This window comes from Zootoca vivipara, chromosome Z1 (genome assembly GCF_965207765.1).
Source record: "Zootoca vivipara chromosome Z1, rZooViv2.hap1.1, whole genome shotgun sequence".
Classification (NCBI taxonomy): domain Eukaryota; kingdom Metazoa; phylum Chordata; class Lepidosauria; order Squamata; family Lacertidae; genus Zootoca; species Zootoca vivipara.
Genome location: NC_142583.1, coordinates 57,465,293 through 57,491,891, shown reverse-complemented (window position 1 = coordinate 57,491,891; position 26,599 = coordinate 57,465,293). Strand labels below are relative to the sequence as shown.

At 40.1% G+C, this 26,599-nt stretch overlaps 1 protein-coding gene across 6 annotated transcripts in view; it reads left to right on the top strand.

Annotated features, from left to right (window-relative positions):
- Positions 1-25,347, top strand: part of SMARCAD1 (SNF2 related chromatin remodeling ATPase with DExD box 1) — a 49,491-nt gene extending 24,144 nt beyond the window's left edge. For 5 of the 6 annotated variants that reach the window (XM_088660514.1, XM_035112283.3, XM_035112285.3 and 2 more), the window contains exons 9-24: positions 686-1,080; positions 8,252-8,454; positions 9,966-10,056; positions 11,298-11,397; positions 11,935-11,994; positions 12,169-12,244; positions 14,448-14,583; positions 14,888-15,025; positions 15,331-15,426; positions 15,618-15,735; positions 15,878-15,999; positions 17,427-17,615; positions 18,623-18,741; positions 22,870-23,052; positions 23,680-23,789; positions 24,786-25,347. In XM_088660514.1, coding sequence (XP_088516640.1) covers positions 686-1,080; positions 8,252-8,454; positions 9,966-10,056; positions 11,298-11,397; positions 11,935-11,994; positions 12,169-12,244; positions 14,448-14,583; positions 14,888-15,025; positions 15,331-15,426; positions 15,618-15,735; positions 15,878-15,999; positions 17,427-17,615; positions 18,623-18,741; positions 22,870-23,052; positions 23,680-23,789; positions 24,786-24,847 — 2,198 coding nt within the window. In that variant the 3' untranslated portion in view covers positions 24,848-25,347. Of the gene's footprint in view, positions 1-685; positions 1,081-1,384; positions 1,729-8,251; positions 8,455-9,965; positions 10,057-11,297; positions 11,398-11,934; positions 11,995-12,168; positions 12,245-14,447; positions 14,584-14,887; positions 15,026-15,330; positions 15,427-15,617; positions 15,736-15,877; positions 16,000-17,426; positions 17,616-18,622; positions 18,742-22,869; positions 23,053-23,679; positions 23,790-24,785 lie in introns of those variants that run through there. The other variant, XM_035112287.3, reaches the window with a different exon arrangement.
- Positions 25,348-26,599: the final 1,252 nt, after the last annotated feature.

The following is a 26,599-nucleotide window of genomic DNA, read 5'->3' as shown; positions in this document are numbered from 1 at the left end:
AATTATTTAACTCTCCTTTAAACAATATTTCTTACAACTATGAAATATTAGAAAGTAGCAAGATATTTAGTTACATGACAGCTCAAGCCATGTCTGCTCAGAAGTAAGTCCTATTTAATTCAGTGGGGCTAGAATTTCAGCCTGTTGCCTTATTTCCAAAAGAACTGAATTTGAGATACTGAAAATGTTTCATGACTAAGATGTCTTTAAAAGCACAGAATTGCAAAATGTGTTTTACATAAGCAATACAGGCATGGTTTACTGTTGATGAATGTGTTGTCATTACATTAAAACAGATTTGGGTACAAAATAAAACTTCATGCTTAAAACTATCAACAGATGTCCTGTTCTGCAAGACATTAGTGAAAAGCAATGGCTGTTTAATGTCTGATTTAACCAGTTAATATTTATTTAAGGCTTGAGAAGAAAATGTCTGTTACTCCACCTGTATATGATATTTAAGCTTTTAAATAGGATTGTGCAATGTTCTGTTATGATTGTCAGATATCAGAGCAACACAATGCACTCATGGGAATAGTGCCAAATATTGGATAAAATGTTTTTGAGTAAGGAAATGGAAGCTTATTCCATAAAGTAGGCACTGGTTCTGTGCAGCCCCCCCCCCCAATCATTACTGTCTACTTGTAAGTTCTCTCTGTGTTGTTGTTTTTTAATGCATATACAGATACCCAATACCCCTCCAAAAGTGAAGTTTCAAATGGAAAGGGGGTCTCCATTAATAACAGCCATTATCGCCAGAATGACACTAATGTGAAGCTCAAAGAGAAATCCTCCACACGAACTGAGAACGGCTTTAGAAAAAAAGAAAAAAAGAAAAAAATCTGGAGTACTAAAAGGGACGCTCAAGATTTGGAGTACGAGTCTGCTTCGGAAGCTGGCAGCTCCCTTGATGAGGACTACGGTGGTAGTGATGATGTGATGGAGGATGGTTACAAAACTAAAATTCTTAGTTTCCTGCAAGATGCTTCACCGGGTGAACTCACTTTGATCCCCCAGTGCTCTCAGAAAAAGGCTCAGAAGATAATAGAGCTCCGTCCCTTTAATAGTTGGGAAGCTCTGGTAAGTCTGAATTCATTCTTTTAAGAAATATATGTACAGCAGGTAATAAAGTCAAGGATGCTTTAAATCCAAAAAGACATAGATGGGTGGCCTTTTCCTGATTAGGCTAAAACACTATGCTCATTCTAAGCCAATAGCATTTCAAATAGTGTCAGATGACCTAGTTTTGAATGAATTAAGGGGTGATTTTCCTGAAAAACCCAAGCTGATTGGCTGGCAACACTGTCACTCACTCTTGAGCACCGAAACTTGGTTCATTTCACTGTAGAAGAAGAATTTAGAGCTTTCATTTGGGAAGCTGTTGTTTGCTAGCCTGTTCTGATCTGCTGCAGCCGAGAAACCATGCAGAAGGCAAGAATGTGGCAGAATTTTTGCTGCAGCTTCAGAGAATCGGCAACCAACTTCCAGGGTTGCTCCATGATTGAAGATGCCAGGATGGATATTTTAAGCTTCACTGAAGAAACTGTTCCTTTGATGATTTTTCTGGTGGTTGTTCCTCCTTTTAAATCTTTATGCTCTGTCTTTTTAACACTGGTTTTATTAGCTGAGCAATGTGGCCATTTTATGGAGTGCTATAGCTTACAGTTTTCAAAAGCAATGTCAGAAAACTTTTAACATAGGAATGGAAAGAATAAAACCTAGCTAATGGTGAGTACTTGGTACGGTGTCCCAGTCATTGGACTACTTATTTTTCAAATGTTTTCTATAATTGTGTGCTTTGAGCTATGTATGTTCCAGGAAAGTGAATAGCCTCTAGCCAGAGCAGTCTGATTTTGTGTTTGAAAATGCTAATAATTCAGAAGAAAAGTTGTGGAATTACAGCATTTTTAACTTTGTGATTTCTGTTTGATGTGGTTTTAGAGAAATAGTAGTAAATGGGCCCTTTTGACAGTTAGGTGGTGTACCGGCTGTATTTTTTAAAGTAGTATTCTCAGGTGAGGGGGGGAGTGGATGGGAATTGCATTTTTATGTATATGTTCAGTTTTGTTTTGTTTTTATTTTAAAAGACTGCTATTATATATGCTGTGCACAGCATATATAATAGTGGTCTTTTAAAATAATGGTGCATTTCATCATTAGTTCCTAAGATGACTTGGTCAAGTTTTCAAACTTTTATATTTTAAAGAGTGTACGCAAATTCACAGAAGTGCAGCTTTACTGAAATGCTGCTTCGGAGACCGTTTTGCCTGAAGCCTTTGACTTTGAACAGAACATCTGTCTGTTCTGAAACATGTCGAGCTTCGCCGAGACAGATTCTTTGCAAAAGTAATTGCTAAAGGGCTGCCATCCTCTGAAATAGTTCCATACAATTAAACTGTGTGGGCCTGTTTGTATTAAACAATCCCTTTCATAAGAGCTCTTTGTCAGCACCCAGAGAGCTGCATAGTTGCTGTAACTACATGCCCACAGTTTTAATAAAATGCAGCAAATTGGAGATCTTGAAAGTTTGAAAGAGTAGCTTTTAAATGTGCTTGTGGCTGACTGTGCAGCAGGCCAAACATTTTTGCTACTAAGTAGTAATGCTATCTTGAAACATGTTTAATTCTAGCTTTATTTTGCTGAATGCAAAAGGTAACCAAACATTTATAGTCTGCATCCAAAAGGCACATGTTAGAAGTCTTCAATTTTATTTTAGAGTTTCCATATTTAGTCCATGTTTTTAAAATTTGCATGCTTCCTTTATAGTTTGAAAAACCTTAATTCATGGAAACTATAAATTTAGATTAGACTTCTTTAATTTGTGTGTAAAATCATGAATTTAATTAGTGGGAAATGTGCCTAATTAGTGGCAGAGTAATTATTTACAGTACTGTATTTTTCCGTGTACAGTATAAGACTAGGGTTTTTTTAAACCGAAAAATTAGGTTTAAAATTGGGGCCCGTCTTGAGGGGTGTTTTCTTAATTTGGAGTCCCCCAAAATAGGGAGCGTCTTATACATGGGGGTGTCTCATACACGAAAAAATGCGGTAAATATGTTGGGTTGCATCCAAATTTCCTTTCCTCCAACAGAAGGGGTTCTCTCCTGAGGAAGATCTCCTTTGTGTGCAGGTCATTTTGCCTGCTTATACTACACACACACACACTTGATCTTAGCCAAAAGGCCGAGAAGCCTGCTTATACTCTTGTATAAGGAAGACGTGTCTAAAATTTGTGAAAGGGTATTCGTGCTTATTACAGAGTAGTGGTGACCTCTTTGTGGGGGGGGGGAGAAAGCATGAAGTCTGTGAAACTAGTGTGTATATTGTAATGCCTCCCCCCCCCCTTTGATGGAAAATGTGAAAACTTTTCTGTTAGACAATATGCATGCAAGAGCCAGTTCTCCGTAACAGTCCGGCAGTCACAGGGTTAAAATGAAATGTGTATACAGAGACCTTAGTTCTGCAGAGCTCATTGGAAAGAATTGAACTTGGCTAAATTGAGGGATTGATTCAAAGATTTCAGAGACATACACAAGCTTTGGGAAGTACTAAGCTCAAGCTAGCTATAGGTTGGGGGGCTGGAGCGCTGCAGCTTGGCAGTAGATGCATTGCATGCAGAAGGTTCCCAAGCTGAATTATCTTACTTCACCAGTTGAATAATAATAATAATAAGAGAGAAACCTTGGAAGAACCAGTGGCATTCAGACAGGGCAACAGATCTGTGCAGGGGGTGGGTGGGTGGAGGCAGCCAGGGACATTTGCCCCAGACCTCAGAGGGCTAAGCTGGCAGGGGGACCCGCCAGGGACCGGCTGCCTTTTTTGTTTTGTTTTTTGTTTATAACATTACTCTAATAAAGACTGCTGCCCTGGGCCTCAGACAACCTCTGCAGTTAACTATAGACATATGAAACTGACCCTAATCAAGTCGGATCATCTTGTCCAGTACTGTCCCATAGGTCCCTGCAGAGGTTTTCTAGGTCCTTTGGTAGTGGGACTTTAAAATGCTGAATTGTGTCCAGATTGCAGTTGTACTTATCAAGTGGACAAACCTGAGCAGCTTTTGCATAAACTGCTTATCATATTGTTCATGAGGCTCAAGTTGGAAAACAGCTGAAGGTTCTTCTTGTTGTAACTTGGAAACAGATGTTAACAATCTGACATGAAACAAAATGGGTGGTTTTTATAGCAGATGGTTTATCTTGAGGTGCATTATTTAAAGATTATAAGTTTTATCTTTATGCCAACCTGAGCTTTAGGCATTTAGAATAATTAATAGAATTTTTAATCTCCTGTTTAAAGTAACTTCGTGAGTTTAAAAAACAAAACAAAAAAAACACGCTTTTCTACTCCTGGTGGTTCATTGTTGTTTAAATTACAAAGTACCCTGTTTCTCATATTTTAAGACATACCCATAAAATAAGCCAGAGCAGGATTTTTAAGCATTCAAGGAATATAAGCCATACCCCGAAAATAAGACATAGTGATAGGCGCAGCAGCAATGCCGGCCGCGGCAGGAGGAAGAGGAAAAAAATAAGACATCCCTTGAAAATAAGCCATAGTGTGTTTTTTTGAGGAAAAAATAAATATAAGACATGTCTTATAATATGAGAAACACGGTATTCTGTTGCTTACTTTCAAGAAGACTTCACCACAACAGCCAAATCAAGCTACCCTGAATGTACAGAAATGCACTTTTCAAACGAGGTGTTCCTTTCTAATGGAAATTAGTGGCAAATAGATTAGTGAGAAATTTAAGACTGCTGCACTGTTTGTTTGTTTGTTTGCTTGCTTGCTTGCTTGCTTGCTGGGAGTTTTTAATATGTATGTATCACTCTTTTAATATTCTTCTCCCATCTGGCTCAATCTATCTCATTTTATTTATTTTTATAAGAAAACTTTTAGCCACCCTTCATCATGCATGCTAAGGTGGGCTACAGTACAGTAAAACAAACTGTACAAGTAAAGCAGATTCAACACAGCTTCCAAAAACACCAAAGTACTGGGTTTTATATAACTGAGTCATCCTCCTAGTACAGGGGTTTCTCCTCACATGTCCCCATACCTCCCCTTGCAAATCTACTTGTGGTGGTTGAAGAAAACTACAGAACAAATGTGAGGGGGAGTGAGTGAGTGAGAAGAAGTACAAATGAGGCAACTTCTTTGGATGCAACCCAACAAATCACAATTTCGGTTCCTTACTTGCAGCTGTAACCCCCCCCCCCAAAAAAAAAGCGCCAGGGCAAACCAGTGTGCCAAAACAACAGAGATGTCAGTGCCATTATGCATCTGTAGGAGGATATTCCACTGTCAGGGTGCCAACATAGAAAGTGTATTTGGAGCAATGAGAAGGGCCTCCCATGAAGAGTACCTGTAGGCCAGGCTTCCTCAAACTTGGCCCTCCAGATGTTTTGAGACTACAATTCCCATAATCCCTTACCACTGGTCCTTCTTGCTAGGGATCATGGGAGTTGTAGGCCAAAAACATCTGGAAGGCCAGAGTTTGAGGAAGCCTGTTGTAGGCTAATGCAGAAAGAGTTGGTCATTCAAGGATTTGGGTGTTCTACCACCTCATTCTGCCACAAGTGTAGACTATGCCATGCTTTTTTTAGTACAAAGGAAACATTAGAGGAGTTCCTTTTTAGCTCATAGTGATTTTTCAGAATGCTTTGAATGGGCTTTATAAGCAAGCCATGGTTGTGAAGCAATCCTAACAAACCAAAATAAAACAAAAATACCTTTTCATTTTACACATTATGCGTGAGATTAAGATGCTGTATTGTACTCATTTGCAATAGTGAGCCCGACAAAAGGCTATTATAGCTTTGGGATTAGGAAAATATTAGTTTGTTTTTCATTCTGTTCCTCATATCCTTAAATCACTTCCCTGTTTAAACAAGTAGGGAGGGTGGTTCTTTGCTGCTAGAGGCAGTCTTAGAACTGTAGCCAGATCTGTGACAAGTATTGTCCATGTTGATTATCTTGACACTGAAAGGGCCTCTCTCACGCAAGGGAGATGCAGGAACATGAAGGCCATAACTACTTGTGTCTGTCTTATGCCACAACAACCCACATTGCAAACTGGTAGCACAGCCTTCAGCAGATCAGAGAGGCCATCTACAAATACTTGGAAGGATTGATTCAAAGACTAGACTTCTTGGATGCAGCCTAACTTTTTGTTAACTTTTTGTTGCTTCTGCATCACACTGTTGACTCGTATCAAGTTTGTGGTCTACTAAGACCCTTATATCCGTTTCACATGCTCTATAGGCAAACCCAGTTCCCCATATTATATTTGTGCAGCTGGTTCTTCCTGCCTAAGTGTAGAACCATACATTTTCCCCTATTGAAATCCATTCTGATAGTTTGGGCCCAGTTCTCCAATCTGGTAAAGTAATCTTGAATCCTTATTCTGTCTTCTGTTGCATTAGCTACCCCTCCCAGTTTGGTATCGCCTGCAAATTAAATAAGCATCCCCTCAGTTTCTTCAGCCAGATCATTTATATAGACGTTGACGAACAACAGAACCCTGCAGTACCCCACTTGTCACTTTTTTCCATGATCATGAGGAACCATAAGTGAACTCTTTGGGCTCAGTCAGTCAACCAGCTACAAATCCACCTAACAGTTACCTCACCCAGCCCACATTTTACCAGCTTCTCCACAAAAGAAGGGCTTTGTCAAAAGCCTCACTGAAATCAAGATACATTAGAAAGAACAGAAGCTGATTTGTTTAAAGTGTTGTTGTTGTTTAGTTGTGTCCGACTCTCCGTGACCCCATGGACCAGAGCACGCTAGGCACTCCTGTCTTGCACTGCCTCCCGCAGTTTGGTCAAACTCATGTTCGTAGCTTCGAGAACACTGTCCAACCATCTCGTCCTCTGTCGTCCCCTTCTCCTAGTGCCCTCAATCTTTCCCAACATCAGGGTCTTTTCCAAGGATTCTTCTCTTCTCATGAGGTGGCCAAAGTATTGGAGCCTCAGCTTCACGAGCTGTCCTTCCAGTGAGCACTCAGGGCTGATTTCCTTAAGAATGGATAGGTTTGATCTTGTTTAAAGTATCTAATGCTATATTTCCAAATATATGAGTAGGTGCAAAAATCCTACCCCGTTATACTTTCAATAGCACATTAATTCTGTTTCTTGTAATTGAGAGAGAGTGTTTTGAAGATTTTTTTTGTGGATAAAGATCCTTCATCTCATTTGGAGTTCAGCCAGGCACAATAAATAAAAGCATAGACACTTTTTTAAAAAGTATAGTACAGCAGTTTCAATGTAGTCCAGCTTATCTTTAGCTTTGTGTTGCCCTCTGCTGTTGAAACATGGATTTTCAGTTTTCTTTCAACGTTCTAAACGTGATCACTAAAAATGATATTGGTGTCGAAAAATTGAGTGGGTTGGAGTCAGATATGCCATTCCATGAACAGAAGATAACTCCGAAACAATGGATGCACCTGCAAGAGGGGGAGGAGGCAACTTTTTCTCTTGCATCGGCTACACTGTCCTGGAACAGCTTTTTAATGAGCTGCAGAAATAGAGAAAGAGAAGGACTCCTAGTCCTTCCTCTGACAGAAGTGGCCTGTGAGTGGAACTCTGATATGGAAAGCCTGGATCAATGCAACCCCATATTTTTGTGCTTCTTGATGTGATATAGCTCACCCTAAAAATGCATGAACAAATTTCTGATTATACCACAGTGAGCGGTATTCAACTAAGTTTTCCTTGGAGTATACCCATTCAAATTAAGTTACAAGGTCCCCTAATTTAAGTGGTTCTACTCTGGGTAAAACTTAGTTGAATACCACCCATTCATATTTTGTGTGGGCAAGAAAATGTAGATAACATGCTCTTCCAGTTTTTTATGAAGGCAAAGGTGATCTGACAATCACCCAACCATCACCCTTCTAACCTCAACATTACCTCTTTTTCCTTTGTCTGAGTCTCAAGCATTTTTAAGCCAGCAGCTGAGTTTTCCATCTTTACATTGCCTTTGCCTACTCAGAAGGAACTCTCTCTATGTAGGCAGGGTTGCTGGGACAAAATATCAAAGTAATAAAAATGTGTTTACCCATAAGTAAATCTTCATAAGCTTTTAGATGTATGCCTACCATTGCAATTTTAATTAATGAATATCATGGTATTTTGGAAGAATAATTGAGTAATCTGGGGCACCAAACAACATGAGTTTGATTTTGCTGTCTTTATGTTGAAGTAATGCCTTTTTCTCTGCACTCCCCCCCAATGATCTCTCATAGTTCACAAAAATGTGCAAGACTAATGGGTTGTCAGAAGATATTATATGGAACTGCAAAATATTGCTAAGAGAGAGAGCTGTCGTGTTACAGCTAATGAACAAATGTGAAGAGATCTCAAATAAACTGACCAAACAAGTGACGAGGATCACTGGAGATAGTGGAAGCGGATGGAACATTGATCAGCCTTCCATTCTGAATCCAAGGTTGGTAGGATTGCTCTTTAGTGAATGTTGCAAAAGTACCATAAAAGAAAGGTGTATGTAATAGTTGCTAGAAGCTTGGGTTCCAAATCCTCGAAGTCTAGATGAGACTGGTTTTGAAAAATGGCCAGCATCCATGGTGCCCTATCCATGTGAAGCAAAACCACTATTCTCATTCTCTCTCCTTGTGAAAAGTTCATGTTTTGGAATAGCTTGTCCAGAGGTCCCCAACCTTTTGACAAGTACCTTTGGATATCAAAACTGTCATGAGCAGCACAAAATAGCTATTTCACAGAAGAAGAAAACTAGTGATGCTTAGAAACCCCCCCCCCAAATAACAGAAAAGCCCCAAATACCTTATTTTAAAAAGTATTAATAAAATTAGGAAGGGCAGCAGGTCTTTGTGGGTACCAAGGAGACTGTCTGAGAGAGTAATGGGACCCCCCTCCCCAGATGTCCCACTGGTGACTCAAGATTTAGTGCTACTTTCCGCCTTGCCTTCAGACAGTATGGTTGGAGTGTGCTAGTGTTTTTATGTCAGCTTATAGAGACCCACGTATTGTGAAAATCAAGCCCCATGTAAACAACTTTTAAAAAGCTGATTGTTTTGTAGTTGAAAACACTACATGTTTATGATACCGCAGGCAACAGCTGTAGAAAATTGGAAGTGGATCTGGGAAACTGGAAACATACGTATAAGGACCTGTTGCGGCGCGGGTGGCGCTGTGGTCTAAACCACTGAGCCTCTTGGGCTTGCCGATCAGACGGTCGGTGGTTCGAATCCCTGTGACGGGGTGAGCTCCCGTTGCTCGGTCCCAGCTCCTGCCAACCTAGCACTTCGAAAGCACACCAAAAAGTGCAAGTAAATAAATAGGTACCTCTCCAGCGGAAAGCTAAACAGTGTTTCCATGCGCTTCTCTGGTTTCGCCAGAAGCGGCTGAGTCATGCTGGCCACATGACCCGGAAAAACTCTCTGCAGACAAACGCCGGCTCCCTCGGCCTGTAAAGCGAGATGAGCGCCGCAACCCCAGAGTTGTCTGCGACTGGACTTAACTGTCAGTGGTTCTTTACCTTTACCTTTTAAGGACCTGCATGTGCATCTATTTTAATACAGTACTCTAAATTCCCTATTTATATAAAACACAGTAACTATTTCATGATGGTGAACTGACATAGTCCAAACTTTATTTAAATATACTTAATTTGTTGGCATAGCAGGTCTTAAACCTTTTCGCCAAATCATGTTATCTTTTAGAAGTAGCTACTCAATATTATTCTTTCAAGTGTACCTCATGCATTATCTGGTTGTAATCCTTGCAACATCCCTGCAACATAAGTCCATAGTATCTCACACAGTGTCTGATGAGTTCGTAGCGTACACAACAATCAAGCCAGGGACTTTCTTATTCCATCACTCACTTTCTTAACCACTTTACTACATTTCTGGTAAATGTCAGGTCATTAGTTTTGAGTTTCCATGAGTGTTAATTGTGCATTTTCTTCTTTCTTATCAGCATGGAGCTTAAGCCTTATCAGAAGATTGGTTTAAATTGGCTAGCACTTTTGCACAAGCATTCGCTAAATGGCATATTAGCTGACGAAATGGTAAGTTGACATCATTATTATCACTTGTTAGTGATTACATTTATAACTGCATAGCCAGTGTTAGCAAATTATCTGAGGCTGGCCTTAGCTAACTAGGAAGACTGTGATTTAATAGAATAGGTAAGGTTTGCTTCTGCTACTCAGTAGCAAAGTGTTTAGGAGGAGAGACTAGCTTGTGGCCTGTTATACAGTTTTCCAATAGTTTTAATAGCTGAGCCGTTACAGATTAATCAGGATGTGTTGACAGTAGCAATCCTACATGCACGTGGTTGGGTATTGGAGAGAGAGAGATCCTCATGCTGTTCTAGAAGGAAAGTGAGGAAAGAAATTCCCCAAAATGATTTTTAACTTTTCATTGTTTCTTGGGCAGGGGGATGTTCAGTGGGTGGTAATACTGTCATTTGCTACTAGCAAGAAGGGAGTGAGTGATTTTAACATTTCTGAGACTTGCCAGGGGTTACAGACTTTGTCCATTCCCCTCCCTCCTTGAGTCCTTGTGACAGGTGGAGCCTTCCTCCAATGATCAACTACTTCCCTTGAGCTTGAAGTCATGGGTGCTTTAGCTGAGATTCCTGCATTGGAGGAGGCTGGACTAGATGACCCTTGGTGTCCCTTTCAACTCTGCAGTTCTGGGATTCTTTGAAGTATAGTCCCAGGTCTGAGCCAGAGAACCTTGAGTGGCAGAGATAGATGTTGGGGGAGCGGCTCAAATGGTACCTTACCTTATGCTCACCAGGAGTAGCAGGGGTCTCCATAGGACTCCTCAAGTTAGATCCCAGGAGAATACTGGGCAACCTTTGCCTCATTGGCTAGTGATATTCCATTCCTAAGAGGAAGGCCTGTGAAGGGACGAGGTTGGTTGCTGGGGATTAGACTAGATGACCCTCGTGGACTCTTCCAGCTCTACAATCCTATTATTCTAAGGTCAAGGGGTATATGCTAATTGTACCTGCTTGTGTACTCAAACCACTTAACTTTTAACTTTACTTGCTGGCTCCTATGTGGTGGATAATGTGGAGACCAGAGGTTTTGACATGCCTCTGTCAGCCAAACCTGGTTACGAGGTTCTTAAAGAGTAGGGTTTAACAACATAATATTTTTGAATACAAACCTCCATTTTCCAGTTTTAAAACCCAAGACTAGCTTGAGGAAATATTATGGGCTAACATTTCCTTGTTTAACTTTATCAATGCTGTAAAGGCAGTAGTATTTTATTTTAAATTATCTTAACTTTTACACAGGGTTTAGGAAAAACCATTCAAGCAATTGCATTTCTGGCATATCTTTATGAAGTGGGTGATGTAGGTCCACATTTGATTGTAGTGCCTGCGTCAACAATAGGTAAGGAAGGAATTTATTTTCTTTTTTTAAGGCTCCAATTATAAACAGGCTTTGTGAGATTAAAAGCCAATAGCAGTTTATGATCATTATTATTAATAATTATTATTTATTTATTTATACCCCAACCATCTGACTGTGTTTCCCCAGCCACTCTGGGCGGCTTCCAACAAGATATTAAAATGCAATAGTCAGTAAACATGTATACTACATATTGCATTACTATATCTATGTGCATATCCTACTTTTTCTTCAAGGAAGCTCAGGGCAGCACACAATAATGCTTCCCCAACTAAACTCTCAATTAGATGCGTTGGGATGAGAGATATCAACACTGGGTGAGTTTCAGAGCCTAGTGGGGTTTTGAACTGAGGTGTTCTTCAATGAAGTCCACTCTTTTGGCTGCACAACAATGATTCTAATCCACACAGTATTCGCGACTTGTAGTTTAGTAAAAACAAAACTGGGATTGACATTAATCTGTATGCACACATAGCATATTTCTGTAATTATTTAATTCATTTTTTTTAAAAAAAACAGATAACTGGATAAGAGAAGTGAACCTGTGGTGTCCTGAACTCCAAGTTTTATTTTATTACGGTAAGAAATTATATTGTTTTAGAATAAAGCATTTGTAGCTAAAATGCAGACAGTACGACTTTTTACATGTGGGTATCCAAACTCCCTAAACAACATCGTGAATTGCAGAGAAGTTTGAGGATTTATAAAGCGATTCTCTAGAATTGGGGAAAAACAAAGTCTATTTCTGTCTAGGCTCGCAAGAAGACAGGAGGCATCTCAGAATGGATATCCATAATAAAGTTGCAGATTTCAATGTCATTGTGACAACGTAAGTACAAGGACTGCGTGAAATTTAGCCACTTGCTGTTTCCTAACCAGGCACTTCTTTCAAACTATCCCACATGCTGTTCAATTTAAATCTGCTAAATCAGTCCCAAATATACCTGTGCAGAAACCAGGCTGGGGCTATACAGATGGGCGTAAGCTTGATTCTCATTGCCTAGGATCACATGGAACATGTTTTTTTTTACTCCAGTGGTCTTCCCACAGGCACCCCTTCCCCTTCTTCTGTAGAGGCAGCTTTCCACTTGCGCAGGGGTTGTGCTCCTGGCCATCACACATGTCAGGGGGACGCATGTAAGTCCACCCTGTTCCGCCCCTTTGCAGCACCGAAAATACATGGCACTCTGTGCTCCAACCCCTCCCCACTCACAGCGGTCCCAGAGGGGCTTACATTGTGTGTTACTTGGCTACGTACAGAGCATACTGAGATCGTATTTCCCTCCAGGAGTATGTGCTATATAAAATATATTTCTCCATACACAATAAGTTGTTGCTCATAATGTTGGGAATTTTCTAGGACTGAGTAAAAAATCATTACAGGATTTGGCATTGGGGGAAATCAGCAAGACGGTATTTTGGCAACATCAGTCTTTTAACCACATTGTATATAGTAAGTGTACGCAGAGGTGTCTGTAATAGTTGAAATTTCATATAAAACAATTAATTGATGGGTTTCGACTTCCCTCATTTGATCCTAATTTCAGAGTCGTGTGCAGACTATTGAGTGTTACTATGAAACAGTCCTGGGGCTCAATATACAATTTACCACTTGGGGGGTTGGCTCCAGATGTATCCTTCTATGTACAGGAAATGAGCTCTGTTCATGTCATGGAAATACTGTTCTACATTTTGTGCTACAGCATTCCATGAGAAGTGAAACTAAAACTGAGGATATTCTTGAAAGCACAAGAAGTGCATTGTGCAATCCCCCCCCATCCAAATGTTTGCGGGTGGCGCTGTGGGTTAAACCACTGAGCCTTGGGCTTGCCGATCAGAAGGTCGGCGATTTGAATCCCCATGACAGGGTGAACTCCCGTTGCTCGGTCCCAGCTCCTGCCAACCTAGCAGTTCGAAAGCATGTCAAAGTGCAAGTAGATAAATAGATATCACTCCGGCGGGCAGCTAAACAGCGTTTCCGTGTGCTGCTCTGGTTCGCCAGAAGTGGCTTAGTCATGCTGACTGAACGAATGAACGGATTCCTATGCCCCACAATTAACCCAGAGATGCATTTTAAATAAAAGCACACATTCTACTCATGTGAAAACACCAGGCAGGCCCCACAAATAACCCAGAGATGCATTTTAAATAAAAGGAAACATTCTACTCATGTAAAAATACGCTGATTCCCGGACCGTCCGTGGGCCGGATTGAGAAGGCGATTGGGCCACATCCAGCCCACAGGCCTGAGGTTGCCTGCCCCTGGTCAATGGTCCCTTTACCTTTATCTTTACCAGCAGTTACTTTCCTTCTGCTCACATTTCCTCGGATCTAACACAGGGTTAAGTTGCTTGTTGCCTCTAGATTGAGTATTCAGTGGAGGGCATTAGGGTGAAAAAACGCAACCCTATGTTATCACAGCAGTGTCTCCTGGCCTTTGTGAATGTCAGAATATACTGTATTTATAGCTCTAATTTTTCATTCTGTGTTAAATCAACATGCACTGGGGGAGGGATGAGAACAGTCATGCTAGCTCTGTTACCCTCCATGAGTTGGAAGAATAATTTCTGAAGCAAGGCTCCTGCACTACTAATGTAGGCTTCTTCCATAATTTAGAAGCCTACCATATTGTGGGACACATACACAAGTAGGAAAGGTCCCCTGCTAAAGAAGTCTCTTCCCCCCCCCCCCAATTTGTGGAAGGCAATGGGGGCAGATTTGACACACTAGTCCAGGCATCCCCAAACTGCAGACCTCCAGATGTTTTGGCCTACAACTCCCGTGATCCCTAGCTAACAGGACCAGTGGTTGGGGAAGATGGGAATTGTAGTTCAAAACATCTGGAGGGCTGAAGTTTGGGGATGCCTGCACTAGTCTTTGCTTCCCCTTTCCTCACTTGTTGGTTTTACACAGAAGTAGAACACCTGAATGAGATGTAGGTGTGTGTGTGAGAGAGAGAGAGAGACAGACAGAGAGAGAGAGACAGAGAGAGAAATATAGGGATTTATGCTCATAGTTCCTTCTCTTGATAGGTATAACTGTGCAATTAGCAGTGCAGAAGACCGCAGTCTTTTTCGTCGGATGAAAATTAATTATGCAATCTTTGATGAAGGTCACATGTTAAAAAACATGGGTTCCGTTCGCTATCAACACCTGATGACAATTAATGTAAGATTTTGATGCCCTTTACTACTCTTGGTACTTGTAAATGTTACCTTAGGTTTTTAGGTTTTGTTGTGTCAGTGAAATTGTTTTAAAATGTGCATGAGTTACATCCTGATTTTTGCTTTACAGAATTAAGCTGTAACTCTAGGCACATCTATCCTGGGTTTATAAGGGTAATGATAATCTGCAGTTAGTTTGAGACTATTTGATTGCTCAACAGTAAAATCATTCTTCTGTTGAAATGTCATTTTGAATAGATGATCTCATATTATATCTGCTAATGGCTTTCATTTATTTATGAAAATAGGCAAAAAACCGTTTGCTGTTAACAGGGACGCCAGTGCAAAACAATCTTTTAGAACTTATGTCGCTCTTGAATTTTGTCATGCCACGGATGTTCAGTAGTAGCACTAGTGAAATTCGGAGGATGTTCTCTTCTAAAGCAGTAAGTATACTTGAAAAACATTTTTATGACTCAGAATCATGTTATTTTTTTCATAATGAGCACTGTCTTTATAATTTATCCTTGCAGACCACCTGAAAAGTCATTATGTAGTCTTCATGCATACCACCCCATAATACCCCTGTTTTGGGATAGTGGAGCTATAGTAAATGCGTTAGAAATCACAACCATTTACTACAAAACATTCATATTCAGAACATTCATTTTTATTAAATAGTAAAACTCCTTCTCAACATAACTTGATTGCATCCACTGTATGCAATTCAGCCTATGTTTTTCCTCTCTAGAAAGCAACCGAGGAACACAGTACATATGAAAAAGAGAGAATTGCACATGCCAAGCAGATAATAAAACCATTCATCCTGAGAAGAGTAAAAGATGAGGTATGTTTGGTGGTTTGTTTGTTTGTTTTTGTTATTTTGTTATTCTACTGGTTGCTTTAGACTAACTTAAATCACCCGAACACAGGATTCTTTGAACAGGAACAGCCTCCAGCTCAGTATGTGCTGGTTCTAAGTCTTAAGTTCGAACGCTTGGTAGCCAAATAATTCAAAATGTTGTTTTCTCCCACCAGGTCCTTAAACAGTTGCCTCCCAAAAAAGATATTGTTGAGCAGTGTGAAATGTCTGAGAAACAGGAAAAGCTATACCAAGATCTGTTCCGCTACTTAAAGAAATCAATTGACAGTCATGGTGCGTTGGTGTTTACATCTTCCTCTGTTTCTTTTGTCATATATGGAGCAGAAATACTGAACTATTCTATTGTTGTGGGTATATTGATAGAAAATATGCACTGGATATATACATATATATATCATTTATTTTCTAACCCTAGAAAAGAATTCAGAAATGGGCAATGTCATGATGCAGCTAAGAAAAATGGCCAATCATCCTCTTCTTCACCGTCAGTATTATACAGCAGAGAAACTTAAAGTGATGTCAACACTTATGCTCAAGGTAAGGTGCTGGATTTCAGTAATCTAGTAGGCCTTTGGTGCATTTTAATTTGGTTATTAACAAATTGGTATTTACACCAAATAGTTATTGTTCAACTATGGGTCCTGCATTTAGTGAATTATACCATTTAATGTTCTCAAACTATCAATAGAGAATAGAGAAAACTTCCTTAGGAAAACATTGCTGGAATGCTAAATGTGTCACAGATTGGGGGATGAAACAAGACAAAGGGTCCAGTTTTCTGTGATCTGCCCACACTAGTGGAAACAGATGGGAAACTTTAAAAATAATTTATCTCTGTAAATGAAATTGAATATGTACCAAAAAACATGAAAAGCGCAAGTAATATTCAGATGTCATTCAGCAAAATGCAACCAAATAAAAACCAGTAAGGCCAACCCTTTCTCTCCCCCTCCCCCAAGTAACAAGACTAAATAATTTTGTAGCACCTTAAAAACTGACAAATTCATTGAGCATAAACTTTGATGGACAATAGCCTCCTTCCCCAGATACAAGAAGTTCTAAACTCTCTCTCTCTCTCTCTCTCTCTCTCTCTCTCTCTCTGTGTGTGTGTGTGTGTGTGTGTGTGTGTGTGTGTGTGTGTAACTAAGGACACACACATTAAACAGTCCAAAGAACAATAACACTTTGTATGTGTTCATTTTCTCTCCTTTTCTCTTCCCACTCTCACCCCAGCAAATATCTCACAAGGACCATTCTTCACTTGAGCAGGTGGAAAAGGGAGGAGTGAGGCAGTGCACTGTTCCCCTTTTTCTCCTGTGCCACCACTTCATCATGGAATACAGTTGTTTCTTTCTGACCATTGTAAACTTACATCCTGCTGTTTGGATTATGATTGCTCTTGGAAAGCATGGTTTTCAAGGCATGTGTGGTATACATAGATAACGAGGCAGGATTTGGCCTTGCCATTTCTTGGTTGCATCACATTTGTACGGAAGTTGACATTCCAATCCAATCCCTAATCTGCCAGGTCAGAGAAATAATTCTTCAAGAGCTAATTGTACTCATATGAACCACACTGCAGGTAGTTTTATAACTCTGTGTATGCATATGTCACAATCTTTTCTCCAGCTCTAGGATTAGTCCCGATTTTCTGCTGAAAAGACAATCATAAACATTTTTACCTTTCTTCTGTGTAGGCATGACACACATGTTCTCCCCCCCCCCCAAAAAAAATAATAAACCCGCCACAACTATATAATCTAAGAGTGGGACAGGGAGGTGATTGTTGTTGTCAGGCTTATTCTTTTTGTTTCTAACATGTTATGACTATTGAATGTATCTAAAATTTTCTAACATCAGTTACACTGAAAAATCCATTAGTAAACTTAGAAAAGAAAACCTGATGAAATGTTGCTAATTCCTAGATAGCTTGCTTCATTTTGATTTATGATTATTTGTTTTAGGAGCCTACACACTCCGAAGCAAACCCTGACCTTATATTTGAAGATATGTCTGTGATGACAGATTATGAATTGCATTTGCTTTGTAAACAGTATGCAAATATTAATGACTTCAAGCTTGAAATGGATCTAATTTTGGATTCGGGAAAATTTAGAACACTAGAGCGGATTTTGTCTGAATTCAAAGAAAAGGTTTGTTCTAAAAAGTAGATTTTGAACATCCTAGAACATACACACATCTTACACATAAATGTGCTGGTATCAATTGTGCTGTGTTTTAATGTCACTAAATCCTGTAGAAAGCCGTTTGAGTGTTAGGCTTGGATGTGGGAAGACTTCCTGGCAATATGAGGATGGATGGGAGCCAGAAATAACTCTAGTCAGGGTTCAGAAGTCAACAGATTCCTTCCCCATCCACCTCCCCACCAACACCTTGGCTTGTAATTAACCCTGGTTAAAGTTCTTGCCTGCTCTCCAATTTACCCCTTGCTAGTATCTGCATAGGGTGGCCTTCTCCAACCTGGTGCCCACTAGATGTCATGGAACTTTTAACTCACATCATCCCTGAAGATTGACCATGATGACTGGGGCTGTTGGGGGTTGTAGGCCAAAACATCTGGAGCACCCCAGGTGGGGGAAGCCAGTAGGGACTCAGGTTTTCATCCTTCACCCTAAATTGTAACTCCATTGTCCTTGAGTAGAAAGTATACCTATTTAACAAAAATGGATGCAGATATTGTTCAAATACTTGTTGAATTAGTTGGCTGTTGAGTACTCAGTCAATCAAGAAACATAAAGGCTTGTTTTTAAAACACCTGAACTTTCCAGTCTTGAGATCTAAAATACACATTGAACTGCTGAAACTTGGTACTTCAGATCACATCATATTGTTGTGCTATGTAAGCTAGGGTAAAGTGGGGCATTTTCTCTCTATTCCTGTGTTTCATTGCGAATATACTGGTTGCTCCAAGTATAGTCTTGCCTATGGCTTCAAATCATTACTCAGCACTTGTAAGTTTGCAGCCCGTAAAAAGGCCAGCATGCTGTTTATCTCCTGATTGTTCCATAGTGTTGAAGAGAATTTGAATCTTACACAAGGTGGCTTTTGTTCAAGTGCCTGAACTCTGTGGATATGTATAAAACAAACATTCAGGTGCATGCATGGGTATTTACTTAAATACTGCTCTTTCATCCTTTAGGGTGACAGAGTTGTCCTGTTCAGCCAATTTACTATGATGCTGGACATCCTAGAGGTTCTTCTGAAACATAAGCAGCACCGATACCTTAGACTGGATGGAAAGACACAAATTTCAGACAGGTAGGTCTTCCACAAGAACACAAGGAAGCATTATCGGGTCCAACCAATAGTCATTTCTACCTCTATTTGAGCTTGACTCTGGGAAGTACTGGGGATTAGAGGAGATCTATAAAACAGCTCAAGTTAATGAAAAACTCTTGAAGCAAGATGGTTAAAATTTCTTCCCTTCTTATAATCCATAGAATGAAAGGAACTGGAAATAATTGCTATAAAGCCTAAAACAAAGATAATAATTATACAGTGCACAGTTGATTGAGCCAACTGTAGACATGCTGTCTGGAAATCATAATATAAATGACTAATGACCGCCGAAGCATGGAGCCTATACATGGCTGAATTCTAGCAATTGACAGAGCAGTGTTTATTCAGAATGAAGCCCCACTGTGTTCCAACAGAATTCATGCTCGGGTTAGTGTACATGGAATTGCAGTCTGAATGTATGAACTGACTCCATTGAAACGTATTGCTTGAAAGGAGTATCTGTAGGGTATGATCTAAAATGGTTTGCTTGTGAACATGCTTGACTTGAGCATACCTATGTGTATCAGCTCAAATGTTGTTGTTGTTTAGTCATTTAGTCGTGTCCGACACTTCCTGACCCCATGGACCAGAGCACACCAGGCACTCCTGTCTTCCACTGCTTCCCGCAGTTTGGTCAGACTCGTGTTGGTAGTTTCGAGAACACTGTCCAACCATCTCGCCCTCTGTCGTCCCCTTCTCCTTGTGGCCTCCATCTTTCCGAACATCAGGGTCTTTTCCAGGGAGTCTTCTCTTCTCATGAGGTGGCCAAAGTATTGGAGCCTCAGCTTCACGATCTGTCCTTCCAGTGAGCACTCAGGGCTGATTTCCTTCAGAATGGATAGGTTTGATCTTCTTGCAGTCCATGCGACTCTCAAGAATCTCCTCCAGCACCATAATTCAAAAGCATCAATTCTTTGGCGATCAGCATTCTTCATAGTCCAGCTTTCACTTCCATACATCACTACTGGGAAAACCATAGCTTTAACTATACGGACCTTTGTCAACAAGGTGATGTCTCTGCTTTTTAAGATGCTGTCTAGGTTTGTCATTGCTTTTCTCCCAAGGAGCAGGCGTCTTTTAATTTCGTGACTGCTGTCACCATCTGCAGTGATCAAGGAGCCCAAGAAAGTAAAATCTCCCACTGCCTCCATTTGTTCCCCTTCTATTTGCCAGGAGATGATGGGACCAGTGGTCATGATCTTAGTTTTTTTGATGTTGAGCTTCAGACCATATTTTGTGCTCTCCTCTTTCACCCTCATTGAAAGGTTCTTTAATTCCTACTCACTTTCTGCCATCAAGGTTGTGTCATCTGAATATCTGAGGTTGTTGATATTTCTTCCGGCAGTCTTAATTCCATTTTGGGATTCATTCAGCCCAGCCTTTCACATGATGTATTTTGCATATACAGTGGTACCTAGCTAGACGAATGCCTCACAAGACGAAAAACTTGCAAAACGAAAGCGTTTTGTGATTTCAATCAAGACTCGCAAGTCGAAGTTTCCTATGGCGCGCTTCACAAGACGATTTTTTTTTGTCCCATAGGGTGCCTCGCAAGACGAAAATTTTTTCCGTCTTGCGAGGCACCCTATGGGAAACAGCACTTCAATGCGTTCCTATGGGAGCCGCTTTGCAAAACGAATTTTTCGCTATACGAAGCGACTCACGGGATGAATTAAATTTGCCTTGCGAGGCACCACTGTAAGTTAAATAAACAGGTAGACAATATACAGCCTTGTCGTACTCCTTTCCAAATTTTGAACCAATCAGTTGTTCCATATCCAGTTCTAACTGTAGCTTCTTGTCCCTTGTTCTAAGGAGACAGATGAGATGATCAAGCACTCCCATTTCTTTAAGAACTTGCCATAGTTTGCTGTGGTTGACACAGTCAAAGGCTTTTGCGTAGTCAATGAAGCAGAAGTAGATTTTTTTCTGGAACTCTCTAGCTTTCTCCATAATCCAGCGCATGTTTGCTATTTGGTCTCTGGTTCCTCTGCCCTTTCGAAATCCAGCTTGCACTTCTGGGAGTTCTCGGTCCACATACTGCTTAAGCCTGCCTTGTAGAATTTTAAGCATAACCTTGCTAGTGTGTGAAATGAGTGCAATTGTGTGGTAGTTGGACCATTCTTTGGCACTGCACTCCTTTGGGATTGGGATGTAGACTGATCTTCTCCAATCCTCTGGTCACTGCTGAGTTTCCCAAACTTGCTGGCATATTGAGTGCAACACCTTAACAGCATCATCTTTTAAAATTTTAAATAGTTCAGCTGGAATATCATCACTTCCACTGGCCTTGATATTAGCAGTGCTTTCTAAGGCCCATTTGACTTAACTCTCCATGATGTCTGGCTCAAGGTCAGCAACCACACTACCTGGGGTGTACGATACCTCCATATCTTTCTGGTATAATTCTTCTGTGTATTCTTGCCACCTCTTCTTGATGTCTTCTGCTTCTTACCACTTTTGTCCTTTATTATGGTAATCTTTGTACGAAATGTTCCTTTCATATCTCCAGTTTTCTTGAACAGATCTCTGGTTTTTCCCATTCTATTGTTTTCCTCTATTTCTTTCCATTGCTTGTTTAAGAAGGCCCTCTTGTCTCTCTTTGCTATTTTTCGGAAATCTGCATTCAATTTCCTGTATCTTTAACTATCTCCCTCACATTTTGCTTGCCTTCTTTCCCCCGCTATTTGTAAGGCCTCATTGGACAGCCACTTTGCTTTCTTGCATTTCCTTTTCATTGGGATGGTTTTCATTGCTGCCTCCTGTATAATGTTACGAGCCTCCATCCATAGTTCTTCAGGCATTCTGTCCACCAAATCTAAATCCTTAAACCTGTTCCTCACTTCCACTGTGTATTCATAAGGGATTTGATTTAGATTGTATCTTACTGGCCCAGTGGTTTTTCCTACTTTCTTCAGTTTAAGCTGGAATTTTGCTATAAGAAGCTGATGGTCTGAGCCACAGTCAGCTCCAGTTCTTGTTTTTGCTGACTGTATAGAGCTTCTCCATCTTTGGCTGCATAAAATATAATTAATCTGATTTTGATGCTGCCCATCTGGTGAGATCCATGTGTAGAGTCATCTCTTGTGTTGTTGGAAAAGAGTGTTTGTGATAACCAGCTTGTTCTCTTGACAGAACTCTATTAGCCTTTGCCCTGCTTCATTTTGGACTCCAAGGCCAAACTTGCCAGGTGTTCCTTTTATCTCTTGACTCCCTACTTTAGCATTCCAATCCCCTATAATGAGAAGAACATCCTTCTCTGTGTCATTTCTAGAAGGTGTTGTAAGTCTTCATAGAACTGGTCAATTTCAGTTTCTTCAGCACCGGTAGTTGGTGCATAAACTTGGATTACTGAGATGTTAAAAGGTCTGCCTTGGATTCGTATCGAGATCATTCTGTCATTTTTGAGATTGCATCCCAGTACAGCTTTTGCCACTCTTTTGTTGACTATGAGGGCCACTCCATTTCTTTTACGGGATTCTTGCCCACAGTAGTAGATATGATGGTCATCCAAACTGAATTCACCCATTCCCATAGTTCACTGATGCCCAGGATGTCAGTATTTATTCTTGCCATCTCATTTTTGACCACATCCAGCTTACCAAGGTTCATGGTTCTTACATTCCAGATTCCTATGCAATATTTTTCTTTACAGCATTGGACTTTCCTTTCGCTTCCAGGCATATCCGCAACTGAGTGACCTTTCGGCTTTGGCCCAGCTGCTTCATCAGCTCTGAATCTATTTGTCTTTGTCTTCTGCTCTTCCTCAGTAGCATGTTGGACGCCTTCCGACCTGACGGGCTCATCTTCCAGCGTCATAACTTTTATATGCCTGTTGTCTTTGTCCATGGAGTTTTCTTGGCAGGGATACTGGAGTGGCTTGCCAGTTCCTGCTCCAGGTGGATCACGTTTGGTCAAAACTCTCCACTATGACCTGTCCATCTTGGCTGGCCCTGCACGGCATAGCTCATAGCTTCTCTGAGTTATTCAAGCCCCTTCACCACGACAAGGCAGTGATCCATGAAGGATCAGCTCAAATAGTTGAAGCCAAAACAACAATAGGATTGTATATTGATGACTGCTTTGCTTTCTCTCTCTTTTTGGTAGGATACATCTGATAGACGAGTTCAATTCAGATATGGGTATATTTATCTTTTTGCTCTCCACAAAAGCCGGTGGTCTAGGGATTAATCTGACCTCAGCCAACGTGGTCATCCTTCATGACATTGACTGTAACCCTTACAATGACAAGCAGGCGGAAGACCGATGTCATAGAGTAGGACAAACTAGGTAAGTTTTTAGTTTATGAGGAGAAACTTTAGTTGTAAGCAAAATAAATTCTCCATGATACACTGCATCGAGTATTCTAAATCTTTAGAAGAGATTTTTTTGTGTGGAGGTGTAGGCAAGCTGGTATAACTGGCATAGTGTTGGATAAAACTTGAATTCATTTGCCATTAATTTTATACTGGAATATTATTTTTTGACAGAGGTGTATGCGATGAGACACTCACAGCAGGGGTCCCCAAACTAAGGCGCGGGGGCTGGATGTGGCCTAATCGCAGTCTAAATCTGGCCCGTGGACGGTCCGGGAATCAGCATGTTTTTACATGAGTAGAATGTGTCCTTTTATTTAAAATGCATCTCTGGATTATTTGTGGGGCATAGGAATTCGTTCATATTTTTTTCCAAAATATAGTCCGTCCCCCCCACAAGGTCTGAGGGACAGTGGACCGGCCCCCTGCTGAAAAAGTTTGCTGACCCCTGACTTACAGTCTTCATTAAAAATAATTAATGTGCAAGCACCGTTCTTTTCTGTAGAACTGCTGGAAATTTAAATGGAAATAAAACACTTGTGACAAAATCAGGATTTACAGAATTGTATGAACAAACATGTTCTTTTCATTTTATTTTAAGAGAAGTGAAAGTGATACGGCTCATAAGTAAAGGGACTATAGAGGAATCCATGCTGAGAATTAGTCAGCAGAAATTAAAACTAGAACAAGACATGACAGCAGCAGATGCAGGTAAGCTCTTGCAGCACCATTTTGAATATGCTGAGTAGAAGCAGCTCTGGGCCCCAAACTGTGAGAGAAATAAAGAAATACAATCTTTAGGTTCATTGTGCCAGGAGGCCAATGGGGAAGAGAAATGGATAATTTATGGGCAGTTGAGGTTGTGGTTCTTTGGGGTTAAGATGTTAAAAAGTAATGCAAGAAAGCAGAATGTGCAGTTAAAGCAATATTTAATTCCACCATTTTGTCAACACAGCTAACAGCTGGTGCAATGGCAGATTCATCGCAGTACTTTAAATGTAATGGGTGTCGGAAAAGATCTCTTCCATTTCTCCTGTTCAGACATACTTCTAAAACATTGTTTTGGAATAAGAATTCTAAAGGACAAGAATTTATTGGGGAAAGAATTTAATGGGAAAACAAGTAGCGTATTGCTGTTTGTACAAACTTGCAAATTCAGTTCCAACGCAACACATTCCTAGCACCTTATTTCCAGAGTAGAAATCTCGTGTTGATTAATGGATATCTGAAGCTTTTCCAAAGGAAAGAGCCTGGGTAGTGTGCTCAGTGTAGCATTTTGAATACTAGCCCACTGCTTTGATGGCTTTCTTAAGCATTGCAGCACTTTTTCACATCTAGCTGGATGCTAGATGCTTGCAAGCCAGATATTTACTGTGCCTCTTAGCATATTGTATCACAGCTTGTGCAAGCATAGTATCAGGCTCAGCGCAACAGTACAAAACCTAGAGACTTGCATGGTTTGTGTCTCTGGTTTTGCAAGTATATATATCCAAGCTACTCTTTACATCATTAGTCCTTAGCCATAATGTAACACCCAAATTGATTTGAGGTCACTTGGACCCCCCACCTTAAGAAGCCAGCAAGGTTGCAGAAGGGGATGGATTATTATTGGTTGCAGGTTTTTTAGCTGTGTAGAACTCTGATTATTTGGTTGCATGAAATGCTTCTTCACAAATTCACCTCTGACGCATTCTTTTTGTTCTGCAGGAGAAGAAGGGGCCATTCCAGCAGATATAGCAACGCTATTAAAAGCATCATTAGGTCTCTAATAATAATAATAATAATAATAAAAAGAAAAGTGTTGTAGATATCTTTTTAATTTGAGGGGGGGAATTAAAATGTGGTGCTTCAATAATTTCTTGTTATTGAAAACATTTGTATGGACATTTATAACTTTTTGTAATTTCCTTGTTGTATTACTCATGGCATAGTTTCTTTTCCTCCCCACTCTGCTACTCCGAAGCAAAAAGTAGAGATGCCACAAAAATGTAGTGCATAAAATGCCACATAAGCTATCTTACCAAGGCCATTTTAAAATGGGATCCTAGTTTGAACTGAACTGCTAATGCGTAAAATTGTTCCATATTTTTGTAATTATTTCTACCTCCAAATATATATATAGAACCTGTCTATTTCACTGGATGTGTGGGGTGTTTTTTTACATGTGCCTTATTTGAAATGCCCATATTGTTTGTCTCTCTGCTTGTTTTTATTTGAAGTACTGTAATGTTTTGTATCAAATTGTTCACAAAATAAAAATTGAACCTTGGCTGATGGTGTTTTGGTAAACGGTTTTTTGAAACCCAGAAGGAGTTTCATTTCAACTGGGAATGCAATGTAATCATAAGTTTTAAGTTCCTCAAATATACTTTTTATTAAATATGGGAGAGTTGTGCTGAGGTTTTCTGGGCAAGGAATTGGGCAAAGAATTCCAATTGCAGTTGGTTTTAGAAAGTAATGGACAACAGATCTGTTCTCCAGAAACTTTGAAACTAGTGAATCACATTTTGTTTTGATGTCTTGTACAGATTAGTTTGGCTATAGATAATGTAATAACATTTACTGACTTTCTTACAGATTTTATTGTTTATACATAGTTGTATTGTAGATAAATACTTCCTTGAATTTTGTTGGGAATAAACAAGATTATGATCATTGTGAAGTGCTTAAAATGTTAGGTTGCTTTACAAAATACATAAAAAGGGCAGGTTATACCCAGTGGTTAGATTGCAAACTAATCTAAATATATGTTGTTACCAGGCTCCTATCTTTTCATTGCATGGATATGTCTCTTCCCAATCTCTTCCTCCTTCCACAGCCCCAATATCTCAGTCACTATTTATTTTCTTTATTTATGATATGTATTATCCCACCTTCAGAACCATATGAGACTTGCATAAGTCCACAAGGCACATAAAACAGTGTTAGGAATATAAACAATAACTAACTGAAATCCCCTTGACACATACCCACCAACAGGAGAAAAATAAGTTGCACATTCAACTCACAAAACTTGTCAGCATGTTAAAACTAGGATAGCAAATATGCTGCCTTTCAGATGTTATTGGACTGTGGCTCCAGCCAACATGGGCAGTGATCAGAAATTATGGGAGTTGTAATACAATAAGGCAATACGTTTTCTGCCCTCCTTGTAATACAACAACAAATTGGAGGAGTGGGGGGAGGCAAATTCTGTATAAGAAAGCCTTTTAATTTTTATTATGTTTTTATATATGTTGGAGGCTGCCCAGAATGGCTGGGGCAACCCAGTCAGATGGGCGGGGGTACAAAGGCGGGGGTACAAATAATGAAATTATTATCCCCCAAACCTCTAATTGTCTCTCCCAACCTTTGGGCTGATGTTTGAAAAGGCCCTGATCAATTTCACCAGCCACAATGGGCACAACTCCACAAGCCCCTTGTCCACAGCATTGGGCCTCATAAACTAAAATTGATGCCACAGAGTTAGGGAAGACATAGCAATGGACACCTCTGCTGGAACTGGAACCATAGTGGTAGTG